Source organism: Nyctereutes procyonoides, unplaced genomic scaffold, assembly GCF_905146905.1.
Source record: "Nyctereutes procyonoides isolate TBG_1078 unplaced genomic scaffold, NYPRO_anot_genome, whole genome shotgun sequence".
Lineage (NCBI taxonomy): Eukaryota > Metazoa > Chordata > Mammalia > Carnivora > Canidae > Nyctereutes > Nyctereutes procyonoides.
The window spans coordinates 19,380,449-19,395,933 of NW_026575036.1; the positions used below are offsets into that span (position 1 = coordinate 19,380,449).

Sequence of the window (15,485 nt, forward strand, 5' to 3'; positions counted from 1 at the left end):
TTTTAATGATCTTATGTAAGACTATCCTCCTTCCTAGCCACACATGCTAGTATTAATTCATGTGGGGCATATGGCTCCTAGCTCTTTTCTGTAAATGCTGCCACATTGATGTCTTATGAGTGATTTTCTTCTTTTCCTGCTGTGAAGAATCACTCTTCCCTTCCAGAGAAACAGCTGCTTTCCAACTTGGGTACACTTGTGATAAATTCTGAACCATGTAAATTTGTTTATTGACTGTTCTAGATGTTACTGAGTATAATTGCTGGTTACATGTTAAAAAAAATAAACAAGAGACTAATTTCCCCAGGGCTTCCAGAAAATCATCCATTCTCTTATTAAAAAATCATTAAGCACCTATTGTGCTCCAGTCTGCTTGACAGCTAGGTGGGGGATTATGGACACAGCCACCTGTTCCAAGCATTTGCAGTCTCATGGAATAGACAATTGTATCAAGAATCACAGAAGATGTGCTAAATACCATAAGCTGTGTGAGGAGTTGTGAGAACACAAATGAAGACCACCTAAAGCTAGTAGGGGTGCGAAGTGTCTACCTGAAGGAACTAAGGCTGAGTCATAAAGAGCTGTTTGAGTTTTGATAGGAAAAAATGAGATAGTGATTCCACAGAGGGCAAAAACATATTACAGAGGCTCAGAGGCATGAAAGCATGACCTGTTTGAGGGGCTATAAGTAGTTAAGCATGATAATACCCAATGCTTTGAGAAAAACAGTGAGGGATGGGGGAAAAATAATTTTGAATAAAGCACCTAAATATTCTCTTCAGGATTATGGAGGCAAATGGAAATGGAGATTTGGTGTTTCTAACATTTTTCCAAAACATTTTTAAATGTAGCCAAATTTTCTTTGACTCATGAAACAGCACAATGTAAGATGGTTTTATTTTTCTTGTAGTTTCTGAGGAAGATAAAGGATTTGGACCAATTTTTGAAGAGCAGCCAATCAATACCATTTATCCAGAGGAATCACCAGAAGGAAAAGTTTCCCTAAACTGTAGGGCACGGGCCAGCCCTTTCCCAGTTTACAAGTAATGTACCTCACTGCTCTTTTCACAATGGAGTGTCAGAATAGATAACAGATGAGTATCTGTGACACTGTACTGATAGAGAAAGCCATAATACAAGGTTGTTGACAAAATGGAGGCATATTAACTAAAATATTGGCATATAAGTTATTAAAATAGAGTTGTTTAATGCCCAAATTAATAGTAAGTTTTCTTAAATATGTGCAAATAATCCATTTCTTATTGCCTGCACAGATTATGCTAATATCATTTGATATTATCCACTTAAAAATTGTCAAATGGTGATCATGCTATTAAGCATATGTAAGTTTATATGAAAATCATGCACAATTAAAATATACACATTTGATGATAAAATATTCTTATACGCATTGATCTGGATAACTCATACTTACGTATTATAGATGATATTCCTATATCAACTACATTTAGAGAGCTTACATCCATAATTCTAGAAAGCACCACTTTTTTTTTTGCTTCAGATGGTTCAGAAAAGTTTACTAACAGTTTCTAATTTGATACAAATAATAAGACTAAAAAATTAACCAAACACAAATGGATTTGAATTTCACCTGTGAAATGGTTTCATGAAGACAAAGAAAATGATTGATGGGGAAATTGGGGCTCTACTGTGTTGATGTCAGCTAACTTAACTGAAGGTCTTCAACAAGATTGATTTTCATAGTATTTTTTCTCAAGAGGAAAACAACTTTTTATTGTCATAAAAAGTTATCAAATTTGATTCTAATTGAACTCATTTTCTCTTGAGTTCAAGAGACTCTCTTGAGTCTCTGAGCTAAATTACAAAATTATTCTTAAAATAAAATATGAATTTAGATACAAAAGCACCATCATTTTGAAATTATTTTTATTATTTCAATTCCATGCACAGGCGTGCAAAATAAGTAGATATTTCATATATTATAAGTAACACATTTTTTTAAAATATTTGATGGGCTAGACTTGTTTCTACCCTTAAGCCATACATATTGGGAGTTTATATACATAGTTTGGACATGGAATAGTAACTAATAGGGACTGTAGAAGAGATCTAATTCAAGTACATCATTTTATAGGAGAGGAAGCGCTAAATCTGGAATAAGTAAATTGACTTTCTCCAGAGCAAATCACAGATTCAGGATTGACACACAGGCTTTATGGGTTTCAAAGAAACATAATTTTCTCAGTATGTGTCTATCTAGATAGGTTGATAACATCTCAAAAGCTATTTCAGTGATTTCAAAAGCTATTTCAGTGATGCTTATTTTGTGACACCTTGTCCTTGACATTCATACATGGAAACAGCAAATCAGTCTACAGCCTGGAATGAAGGCAACAAAACAAAAGAGATTGTCCTCAGATAGTGTTCTAGAAATGTGTGCTTACCCCTACCCCTACCCCACAGACACTTTAAGAAGCAAAGTTTTGCATAACTGAAGTTTTATACACAGTAATTAGAAACTGTCTTTCCCCCCTTTTCTCCAGTCTCTGGTAACCACCATTCTATTCTTCGCTTCTGTAGCTTGACTATTTTAGATAGCTCATATAAGTAGTTCTCATATTAAGTGTTCTTACCAAAATTTAAAACATAAAATAAGAGGCAAAACTTTGCTTGACAAATACATTCACCAACTCCCTCCCATAGGTTGCACTGAAGTCCCCAGGATGAGTGTGGCCTATCTTACACATTAATATAGAGACCTGGAAAGGAGAAGTAGATATTTAATTCTGTTATGGAGGCAGTCTACATTTGACAGGGGAAAAAAGGGAAAAAATTCAGCTCATGATGTAACTTGATTGATGGAAAAGAACATTTGAAGTCTTAAAAATTTACTTAATATCCAGAACAAGCCATACAAACATTGGTAATCATGCAATGTGTCATTCACACAGTAGTTTTATATTTATGGCATGTTCCATGATACTTTCTTATTCATGGCAACACCCTGAAAGGTATAACAGGGAACTTCACCTTCTACATAACAGTCTTGAAATTTTTATTATCTTTCTTTGACCCTCAAAATAATGAGAATGCTAATAAAACTGCATTTAAAACTGTCTGAAAGGAGTTATAACAATATAAATGCAATTGTATATTGGTGGCTTGGAAACAAAAGATCCAACGGATTTTTACAATTTTCAAATTGTGTGATCGACCTCTAGTGGTCAGAGTTTGACATTTACTGAGTAGAACCCTGATTTCAATTAGGTTTATTAAGAAATTATTTTGATATTTAGAATAGATATTGATATTGTATATTTTACTTTTGCTTTCAATGTTTTATGCAGCACATCTGGATATGCATGAATCTAACTAGTACATAGAAAGTTATAATTTATAATCTATGTATATCTGCTAAAAAAAAAACAATGTAGCAAAATTCAATGAAATATTTGTCCTTCCAGATGCCTCATGAATAAAGAGAAAACATTTCATGCACTTGAACATTTACCTTTCTGTACATGAACCAAATTATAAATCATGAACCCAGAGATACAGAATTACAGAGTGTGAAGAACTACTACACTGAGTCATCTATTTAATCATCTGATTTCACATGGAGCTGTACCCATATTATTTTAGAATGATGTTAGGCCAGTATGCTGTTTTGCAGGCCTCATGACCTTTGATATGACATTTGTTTTTCTTTCTCACAGATGGAGAATGAATAATGGGGATATTGATCTTACAAGTGATAGGTACAGTATGGTAGGAGGAAACCTTGTTATCAACAACCCCGACAAACAGAAAGATGCTGGAATATATTACTGCCTAGCATCAAATAACTATGGGATGGTCAGAAGCACTGAAGCAACCCTGAGCTTTGGATGTAAGTAATGGTATCTTTAACAAGGTCCAGTGCATTTAGGTGAAGTAAAAATTAAATATTATCATAAGAGTTCAACAAGAAGAAAAACAAGATGAAAAGATGAGAGAAATGGTCCATATGAAGTGGATCGTATATGATCAGTGGGCCTCAACTGTGTGGAGAAAAAAATTCAAGAGAACAAAGCATCTGAAGGGTATTAGGAAATAAACTAAGGTCACGTTCTGAGGGATCTTGAATAACTAGCATCAGGTATCAGTGGATATGCTAAGCAATGCATATTTTCTCTCTCTCTCTCTCTCTCTCTCTCTCTCTCTCTCTGGCTTAGAAAAAGAGAGCATGCACAACTGGGCAGGGGGAAAGGAGAGGAGAAGAGGGAGAGAGAGAGAGAATCTTAAGCAGGTTCCATGCTGACCTCAGAGCCTTGCAAAGGGCTTGATCTCATGATCCTGAGATCATGATCTAATCCAAAAATCAAGAATTGGACTCCTAAATTGAGCCCCACAAGTGCCCCAAGCCATGCATCTCAATCGGGGTAATATTGCCTCCAAAGGGGTAAAAATTCGTTCTTGGAGGGAGAAACTATTTTAGATACTATAACATTACAATTGGGTTCTCTAAAGCTTGACTCTACCTCACTGATCATTTTCTGTAGCATGTAATTTAGGAATAAATTAAATTAAGCTATTAAATTATTTTAAGTTTAAATAAATTAAATTTTCTCCTTCTGGAAGCTGTCATAAAAAATATTTTCAGAAATCCTGTGCTAATGTTAAAAGTTAGAACCTACTAGAAGAAAATTGTACATTGTAAAAGGAGTTGGACAAGATGATCTTCAGTATTCGATTTTATAAGTCAGCAATTAAATCTTTTGCAAATTGGATTATAGGATGAAAATGGTGTTTTAAGGGCACCTAGGTGGCTCAGTTGGTTAAGTGTCTGCCTTTGGCTCAGATCATGATCCCAGGGTCCTGGGATCAAGTTCTGCATCAGGCTCCCTGTTCACTGGGGAGTCTGCTTCTCCCTCTCCCTCTGCACTCCCCCACTCTTATCTCTTTCCCTGTCTCTCTCTCTCTCTCTCTCTCTCTCTCTCTCTCTCTCAAATAAATAAATAAATAAATAAATAAATAAATAAAATCTTTAAAAAAGAAAGAAAATGTAAGTTTAAGAGGACCTTTGTGGCAGTGATAACCAGTAGGGAGTGAGTTGTCAAATGCAATTAATGTGGTGACCTTGGGAATGTAAATAATAAACACAACCATTGAAAAAATAATAGATTACATTGCACTGAAGAGAAAAAAGACCCTAAATATTTTTTAAAGGAAACCTGACTCAAAGGGCAGAAACAATCTACTCTCTTTAAAAATGGAATTGGAGCAAGTAAAACCAATTTCAAGGTTGGGAGAAAGCACTTCAATGATGGCTTCACATGCAGAAGTTATGGTGACATTGAATTATCATTGTTGAAATGTCAACTATTTGAGGATGGGGTGGATTCAAGTAAGGCATCAGGATTAGGGATGTAGATCTGAAGGGCTCTCTGCAAAAAGGTAACATTTAGGATGATGACTTTTCAGAGATATAAATATATTGAGAGAAGTAAAAACTTGATTTTGTGATTTGAGTACTGTTCACAGAGAAGAAATAGGAGATGAAGCAGAGTTGAAACAGAATAAGCACGTACTGCAAATGAAGAATCAAACAATAGAGTATCTTGAATCCAAGGAAAACCTACATTAGAAGTAAACAGACAAGAATGAAGGAATGAGACTAAGGAAAACTCAGAATTTGAAAAGGAGAAAAAAAATGGTGATATTCATGTTACCTCAACTAGGATCCTACTTTTCATCCTTATTCCTTTACCACGAGTCTATTCCTCCAAGTCAGTCCTCTTTACTTACCTCTTTGGTAGATTCCTGGTTTTGCCTGTGCCCCTATTTCCAGATACCCTTACTGAAATCCTTCCTAAATCTGAAGCAAAAGTTGAGGATATTTGTAATTTTCAGGGTTGTTAGAATACTTATGCAGGCTGCTACCAATATCCATCTGCTAGAGTTTATTACCTTAGACTATATGCAAATGTCAGCATATAAAAATGAGGAATTGACTTTCATTGGCTCCAGCAAACCAATTAAAAGTATCATATCAAAAAAGTGAGTTTGTAGATGAGAGATAAGCTTTAATGACAATCTCTTTTTGTTGACTAAAGAGTGAATATTTTCCTTTTTGCTTTCATAATTAGATCTTGACCCCTTCCCACCTGAGGAGCGTCCTGAGGTCAGGGTGAAAGAAGGAAAGGGAATGGTGCTTCTCTGTGATCCTCCATACCATTTTCCAGGTAAGTTAGGTTCCTCTGTGATTATAAGTATCTAGGGAGTGAATCCTAAGTTTTCATTTTCTTAACAATAATGAAATATTTATGATTAAATAAGACTCAATGTTTGCCTAATGTTGTAATGCATTACTTACTAATGGTTATAGATACTTCCAGGCTGTTTAGTTACTTGGTCCTAATACCAAAGGTCTGTAGTCATGTTGGTTTATGAACAATACATATGTTAGATTATGTCCTCATTAACATTCCTATTACACAGGAGAAGATATGATTCGTTTTTTACAAATTATTTTTAAAATAGAACAGTGCCAAGGAGTGGTTATATAGCCTATTATTTCATTAAAATTATTATATCTACAATATACTGAATTATATAAATGCTAGAAAAGAAATTAATCTCTTTAGTAGGATCTATCTGTAAGAATAACTAGCCAGTTTAGAGAGAAATTAAATTAAGTGTCATCTGTAGCAAGATTCACCTTTGAACATGTGTTTTCTATAATTTGATATGACTAAAATAAAAGCCACCAAAATGCTAATTTAAAAATGAACATTTTATATACTTCCATTAATATTCACTTGTTTTATCAAATATCTTCTTGAAATAATTTATAAATACTACTTTTTACAATGAAAGAATGATTATATTCTTAGAATTCTAATATTGTTATAAATTTGACTTTAAAGACCCCTCAAAAAACAGGCTGCTATAAATCATTTTATGTGGAATATATTAATGATATATATTTAGAGAGATGACAATATAAATATATAATGCATATCATATTATATGTGTATGTATTCTATTCCAATTACATGTATAAAATTTCTATTGTTTATATGTCAAATATCAGTAATTTTTTCTGATAAAATAGGACAAAGACTATTAAACGATAAATATAGGGGGAACATAGGATTCAAAATGTAACAACCTTTTGATGAGAGAAGGCTTTTGTTTTGTTTTGTTTTTGAAGAACTGCTCAAACAATGGGGAAAAAATCCCCCACCTCCATAGCATTTCCCACAAACAAAGTAAATGATCATAAATAACCAATGACTATATTTGAATACGTTCAAAACTGGATAGGCTTCACTTAATTGTTCATTCATTCAACAGATCTCTTGTGAGCACTTGTTACACAATTACGTTTGCCAGGCACTGTTTATGCCACAAGAATACCTCAGTGAGTGAAACAGAGATTTGCTAGTGAGAGAGACAGCCAATACATAAAATATATAGTTACTAGGTATAGCATGCCTAGATATTGGTAGGTCAGCACAAGGAAGAAAATTTAGGGAAGGGGAAAGAGTAGGTGCTAAATGGATGGCTGACAATGCTGTGAGGGTAACTGAATTAAGGCCTGAAGGAAATGAAGAAGCTAACAATGCAGATATATGAGAGAAAGACATGCCAGGCAGATGCAGTAGGAGGAGGAAAGGCGTGAGATGGGACTATGGAGGAGGACCAAGGAAGCCAGAGTGGCTCAAATAGAGTGAATGAGATAGAAGGTAGGAAGAAATGAAATTGGAGAGATACAAGAGCTATATCACATAGGACCGTATAATTCATCATAAATACACTGGCCTTAACTTGAGTGAGGTTTATTTTGAAGGGCGTTGATGAGTCACGTGACAATGTTTAAGTTTTGGAAAGATGAGTCTGGCTACTGTGCTAAGAAAAAATTCAAAATAGGAGTACAAAAGGAAAAAGACACACTGTGGTTAGCAATCTTCATTTTATTTTTAAAATGCAGTAGGAAAGATGGGTCACGAGTTTTACAATTATCAGACCTAGATTAAAAATCCCAATTCTACTTACCAATCATGAAATTCTAAGCAAAACATTTAGCTGCTCTGAGTTTCATTTGCCCCATCAATGAGATAGAAGTAAGAATATTAATAGTCCACATAATAATTGAGAGAAATATAAATATAATCCTTTAACACCATACTTATATTCACTCAAAATATGGTAGCTTTTGGAAAATTTGCAGTATTTGTCTTGGCTTACTTCCAACAGTTGTTCTATAATAGCCTAGATTAGATTATTCCTGAGCTTGTTCCTAGAAAAAATACTTTTGCTTTTGGAGAAGAATTTAATATTTAGAAGACAATATTTTCTTCCAGATGATCTTAGCTACCGCTGGCTTCTAAATGAATTTCCTGTATTTATTACAATGGATAAACGGAGATTTGTGTCTCAGACAAATGGAAATCTCTACATTGCAAATGTTGAGGCATCCGACAAAGGCAATTATTCCTGTTTTGTATCCAGTCCTTCTATTACAAAGAGTGTGTTCAGCAAATTTATCCCACTCATTCCACAACCTGAACGTAAGTATTTTATTTGTTACACACTGTTTTTGCAGGTTGTCTGCTTATGGATCACTTACAATGATGAAAAGAAATATCCAGTGGGAAGATTATCTGGCCAATCAGGGCAAACACAAGCACTTTGAATGTCTTGGTCATTCCTTAGTTTTTCTGTTGGAGATTTACATGATAAAAGTGACCAAAGATGGTTGAGTTAGGACTGGTTTCCTACAGGTCAGAGAATGCACAGGGTACGGATTCATTAGCTAAATATCAATATATTAGTTAGAATGGGAATTGCTTGCCTCTGCTTTTTTTTTTCATGGCCGTTCCTAGTTTTTATTAACTTCATGAAAGATAACAAATGATTAGATTAAAACAAACTTTAGTGATTGCAGAATTAGAAAAAAAATGCAGTTGTATCATTCTGATATTTTTAAGGAACTATTTATATGAAGCAAATTAGTATATTAATTGCCTTTCTGCTGTAAGTAAGTAGGATGGGTGCCATATTTGATGGCCACTGACAGACCTGAATGACTTTTCCAAGATTCCAATTGAACTACATTTCTTTTTTTAATGTACCACTTCCTAAGAGAATCAGATTTTAACATATTTGCTTACTTCACATTGTTTTTTATCACAGTCCTGCTATTACTACTTCTATCAGTGAGTTTAAGCTTCTGAAGAGGTACTGGGTTTTGTGGTTCACAGACTTACGTTTGGTCTCCACCTCCATCCTAGTAGGGTATTACAATGGGGAAAATGTCATCATATCACTGTAATTCCATTTTTCCTACTTTCCTCAATTGTGGTCACATGGTTGGTATTAAATAATTTTTTTTTTACTTCTGGCTCTTTTATCTCTTCACAATCTTGAGAGATGTTCTCAGCCACTACTTTCTAGAATTACAAGGAGCCAGCACATAAAAATCTCCTTAAATTTCTTTCCTACTCTAATTCATCTCCTCCATTTACTATTGTCTCTGTGGAAGAAGGGTTTCTTCTCCCACTCTAGGTAATTCCTCCAGTTACACTGGTTCATTTACCATTTGATTCATTTAGGAACTTCTGTATATGAACTATTTTCTGCTTTTTTCTCAATCTTTAATGTCTCCTCTGTTCCTTTCCCTCGGTGTATTGTTTTGTATTCAGTGCAAACAACCTTGAGACATATTTGCTAAATCCAAGGACACTTTTCACTTCTGGTTCTGTATGAACTTTGACACTTGATCTCCTATGTCTCTCTTGAACTCTTCTTTCGTTCCCTAATTTTCCCAGCTCCTGCCCTTCCCTATCTCCCACCTGCCTCTCTGACAAATTCTATTCAGTATTCTTCCTACATCTTCCTCCTTCATATACTTTTCTTTAATCTTTTTTCAGATATTCTTATCAATTTATACTTTTCAACAGCAGCCCTATTGGGATGACTCCACATTCTAACCTCCAAAACTTTTCTCTTTGTTTAGGACTTAATTCTGTCTACCTCCTAGACTTGTCATACAGAAGGTTCTCTGGATAATTAAGCCCAAAATTTTCCAGACATATCTGTCATCTCATTTTGTCTCTAAAATTCTAGTATTCTTCATCTTATTTGGCAATACCATCATATTTCTCACTCAGAATAGTATTTTTAATCACCAGTGCCTCTCCTCCTTTCATCTTCAAGACAGCTAATCCATTGGTCCTCAGTTTTATGTAAACACGTGGGAAGTTTGCAGAAATTTGGAACCCAGAAAAACTGATTCAGCAGGTCTGGGGTGTGGCCAGGAATTTGTAGGTTCAGCAAGCATCCCAAGTGATTCTGATGAATTGGATCTTTGATCTATACCTCAAGAAACATTGACCCAAAGGGCAGTCCTGTTGATTGTGCTTTTCAAAGACAACTTGGATTAGTTCTTTCCTTTTTGTTCCCACTGCTCAAACCTCCATGTCTTTTGCATGAAGTAATGGCCTAGCCTCCTTTAAGCTCTCTTCTATATTTCTCTTCTCCATGTTCCATTCTTTAAAGCTTCTAACAGGACTTTCACTTAAACTGAAGGTGATATTCATATTACTTCTCTTACCAAAATCCACCGCTAGTTACCACTGAGAAAATCAGCCTCACAATGTTTAATGTCACAGTTTCAAGCCTTCTAGATAATACGTTTAAGCTCATCTTCAACTACATATACTTTATCATTACTGGAATTCCTAGATGTAAAAAAAAAATCCCTGCAAACTCCTGGAGCTTTGTCATAATGTACTGTTTCCTCGGCTTGACCTGGTCTGGTGAATTCACATGCTCTTCTTGCCTGAAATTCCCTTAACCCTTGCATATTCAACGGTCGTCCTTAGCTGCCACTCTTTTAGACCATTTATTTTCGTTTTGGCTTGTATTTTATGTCATGCTGTATCTATCTGTCTCCCTGGTATCATACAGTATATGTTCACATTGCAATCTTAAACAATGTATTTCACCTTTTGAGCCTATTTCTTCCCATGTAAGATTAAGGGAATAATATACCCAGTAGTACACGTGTGCTCAACAAATTCAATAAAATAACTCTATTGATGAGAACAGTAATATCTGAATAAACACTCTTCTTTTCCTCTCTCCTTCCCTCTTTTCAACTTGTTTCCCTTTGCTTCCATCTTCATATGCCCATATTTCTTCTATTCTCCCTCTTTTCTTGCCTGTCTTCTTTCTTTCTACTCTTCTCTCTTACTTCCTCTCTTCTCCCTCATTTGCTTTCTTGTTTCTTCTCCTTCCTAAGTAACACCTGGCACAATGTTTTACACACGTTTGATGCTCTCTAAATACATCCTGGATTTTTTTTTTTTTTTTTTTTTTTTTTTTTTTAGTGAATTGAGTCCGATGAGTTACACAGCTGTCAGAATGAGCCAATATGATTGGAATGCTGGATGAAATTTATGCTATATACATACTGTGCATCAACAAATCTGTGCATTGTGTTATGATCAGATATTTTTTAGTACTTGTACAGAGAAACGCCTTGCATATTGAATTCTGTAAAAGTCAAAATATTCAAAAAAATCCTATTCGTTCTGCCTAATAATTAGTGGGCGGTTGTATTTTTCTTATATTAGGAACAACAAAACCATATCCTGCTGATATCATAGTTCAGTTCAAGGACATATATGCATTGATGGGACAAAACGTGACATTAGAGTGTTTCGCACTTGGCAAGTAAGTATACCTATATTTTTATTAACATATATAGAAATATATTAATTTTTGTACCATTTTAGGAAATAAATGATGTAATTGTTCAGCTATAGACTAACAAAGTAATTGACTTTGAAATGTTGTAGACCCTTAGCTTTTGTTATTTCCTATTTAAAGTCCTGTTCCTGATATTCGATGGCGGAAGGTCCTAGAACCAATGCCAAGTACTGCTGAGATCAGCACCTCTGGGGCTGTCCTCAAGATCTTCAATATTCAGCTAGAAGATGAAGGCACATATGAATGTGAGGCTGAGAACAATAGAGGAAAGGATAAACACCAGGCAAGAATTTATGTTCAAGGTAGACATGTTATTTTAATTTTTTATAAATTACATCAATATCTTACTTATAGCCATTTCATACTTGAAAAGTGAACATATAATGAATAAGTTTTAAATCAGTGATGTATATTACATTATGCAAAAAGAGAAAATATTTATCTTACATCTCATTAAGTCTCAAATATGGCTTATAGAAGTTATGAACTTATACTATTACCATCATACTAACATCAAGTAGTGTCCTTGATAATCTTTAGAAATTACAATTAATGTAACTTATATATTCCCTTCATTCTTTTTTTTCTAATATTTTTATTTGTAGAAATTATGACTTGGTTCAAGCTACTAGCTTGCAAACTTGTGCATGCTTCAAAATCACATGGAGGGTTTGTTAAAAACACAGATCTGGTTCCCAGCATTTCTGAGTTACAAAATTCTATTTGGGACCAAAGATTTGTATTTCTAACAAGTTACTAATACTACCAGACCAGGAACCACAGTTTGAGAACCACTACTCTAAGGAAACTTTTTTTTTTTTTACACAATTTTCTTGGCACAAGTGTTTGATTCAGACCCATTGACCTAAACTTATATTTAGGAGGATAGAATGTTGTTTTTCAGGAACACTTGAAACTTTTAAGAATGAAATCATTTCCATAACGTTCCACAATATAAAACTTACAGATCACAACTGAGTAAATGTCTAAGGCTTCATTCAATAAGACTATTTATTTAAAGGATAAACATACATTTAATGTCTACTCAGAGGCACACACTATGATAGGAACAAGGAGAAATAGATAAGATAAATATTCTCTCTGTCCTTGAGGAATTTATACTGTACTCACACTCTATACAAAACCTTCAAATTTATACAAGTTTACACAGGCAAGTGAACATACTTCACACATATGCATATACACACATATGCATACATAGTTATAAAGAAAATCGTGAGTGCACTATGGAAATGTACGTAGGATATTGAGAAAGCATATGGAGAGGGATACCTTAGCCATGCTGAGAAGATAGTTGGTAGAAAAAACTGGAGATGATGCCTTAGCCAAATTGGAATACCAGAATGAGGAGACAGCATTATGGCCCCTACCCAGAGCCCAAGCCTCTGTCTACACAGGGATGAACTAAGTACCTCCAGTGGCCTGGTAGATGCATCCTCACTACCACTATCTCATAGAATCCACCGAGATTAGGCGCATTTTGCCGTATGCCGTTCCTTTCTTTTGGCCTAGAAAGCCGTGGACTCTAGGCCTCCCTCGACACCTGAACTTTAACACCCACACAACTCTGCATGTATCTGCTCAGTCTTTATCTCCTCCCAACCCCAAATTCTGAAACCTTCACACTGTGCTGTTTATAACACACAGTCTGCTGTCATCACAATCCCCTAAATTCTCAACTTCTACATAACTTCTACTCTGAACTTCTCACTAACTAAAATGTGATTCTCCCTTAAAGACACTGTTTCTCTTGTAATCCTCTCAAGCAGTGGCTAATTTTTCTTCCACAGCTCTCATGTCCCCTTTGACTTGTAATATAACTGCTCTTCTTGTTCCTCATGCCTGTTCTAGACTATCTTCCTTTTTTTCCTTTACACGTCCAGTTAACAATCTGTCTGGACAATCCCCCTAGTTTCTTTAAAGTTTTTACTTTTAGCAGGTCTTACAAAGTAGAACACTCCTCTTGATGTCAAAATCAACTTAAACTATGATTATTTTGTAGTAGATTTGCTTCCCCGTTCTATTGAATTCCTCAAAGACCATGTCCTTCAACCTACCTCAGCAACCCTCTCCCATGGCCACACTTTAAACTTCATTGTTACCAAAAAGTATACTCTCTTTATGATTTCAATCTCACACATTTGTTTTTTTTAAAGATTTTATTTAATTGTTTGAGAGAGAGAGAGAGAGAGAGAGAGAGAGAGAGAGAGAGAGAGAATGAACTGGGAAGGGGGCAGAGGGATAATCAGACTCTCCACTGGCAGGAATACTGACATGAGGCTCAATTCCAGGACCCTGAGATCATGACCTGAGCTGAAGGCAGACTCTTAACTGACTAAGCCACCCAGGTGCCCTTCACACATATCTTTCACTAACTACTATCTCCTATCTTTCCAGGTCAGCGTCTCTAGTACCCTTCAACTCTACCAGGAACTATTATCAATTAATCTAACAACTTTCTTTCACATTCCCTAACCCCTCCCTGCCTCTTCCCTAAATCTTTGTTCAGTCATTATTGTTCCCCTGCACACTCACCATTCTCTTACTACCTTTGTAAAAGGCTAACCCTAGAAAAATCTAGCTCTCTGCCTACCAATGCCTAAACCCACAAACTTGAGGATGACTTGAGATATACACTAGTATTCTAATTCATTTTAAATTAGTGATCACTAACTTCAAGTGGGTCTTAGTGTTGCCTGGCAATTATGCCATACTTCCCTAGGTCCACTTACTCCCATTCTCTTCGATGATCTTCTCATGCCTCCACAATTTCCTTTAAACACTTAACAACTCCTCCAACCTTGTGCTTAGTGATAACTTGGCTTCTTCTTTCACAGAGAAAATAAAAGAACAAGTTAAAACTTCCACAAGCTCTAACCCCACATCTACCAGCATCTTTAACCTTATCTCTTATTGCTATGGATTCAGCTGATATCTGAGGCCAGCACCTCTACTATGTGCTTGATTCTACCCTCCTGCTTACTTAAGGCTGTTGTTCCAGCAATTCCTTCTCCCTACACAAAACCAATCTTTTTTCTTCACTGGATCATTCCCATCAACGTATAGTGGCTCTTGTTTTCTTCCTTCTTTACTCTGGCAGTTGCTCCATTTCCCTTCTTATCTCCCCTAAAAGATAATACAAATATTGATGGTTTTGCCTATACTTTCTAAAAATGTTGTCTTCATTTTATTTATTTTTAAAATGTATTCTTATTTAATTTTTATCCCTACTTCTTTGCTGGAATCTTTCTTCTCATGACCACAAATGATGTCATGTTGCTGAAAAGGATGGCTGCTTCTCAGCTGTGTCTTTCTTAATCCAACAGCAACAGTCACCACCATTAACCCTATCCTTCTATACCATTTACCCTCTGTGGTTGGCATCTGAAACCCATGCTTGGTTAATGTCCTTGTACACCACTTGCATTCCCCTGACTCCATGCCCTTCAGACATGGGAGCAATCTGGGTTTGTCTCTGAAAATCTCCTCTATCTCACTTACAACCTTTATGTTTTCATTCATCATCAAGACTTTAATTAGACTCTATACCCTGAGAATTCTGACCCAGACACTTCCTTTGAACTCCAGACTTGTACATATAGCAAACCAACAAAATTCACTGTCTACATATCAAGTATATGTGGGTAGCCCCCTGAAGTAAGGAAAATTCTGTCTAGACTCATATTTTTTAAAGTAAAGCTGTCAAGGGATGAGTGGGTGGC

At 35.4% G+C, this 15,485-nt stretch overlaps 1 protein-coding gene across 4 annotated transcripts in view; it reads left to right on the forward strand.

Annotated features, from left to right (window-relative positions):
* Positions 1–15,485, forward strand: part of CNTN1 (contactin 1) — a 347,447-nt gene that overhangs the window by 192,344 nt on the left and 139,618 nt on the right. For all 4 annotated transcript variants that reach the window (XM_055318909.1, XM_055318908.1, XM_055318911.1 and 1 more), the window contains 6 exons: positions 911–1,043; positions 3,699–3,871; positions 6,111–6,206; positions 8,331–8,537; positions 11,607–11,706; positions 11,863–12,044. In XM_055318909.1, coding sequence (XP_055174884.1) covers positions 911–1,043; positions 3,699–3,871; positions 6,111–6,206; positions 8,331–8,537; positions 11,607–11,706; positions 11,863–12,044 — 891 coding nt within the window. The remainder of the gene's footprint in view (positions 1–910; positions 1,044–3,698; positions 3,872–6,110; positions 6,207–8,330; positions 8,538–11,606; positions 11,707–11,862; positions 12,045–15,485) is intronic.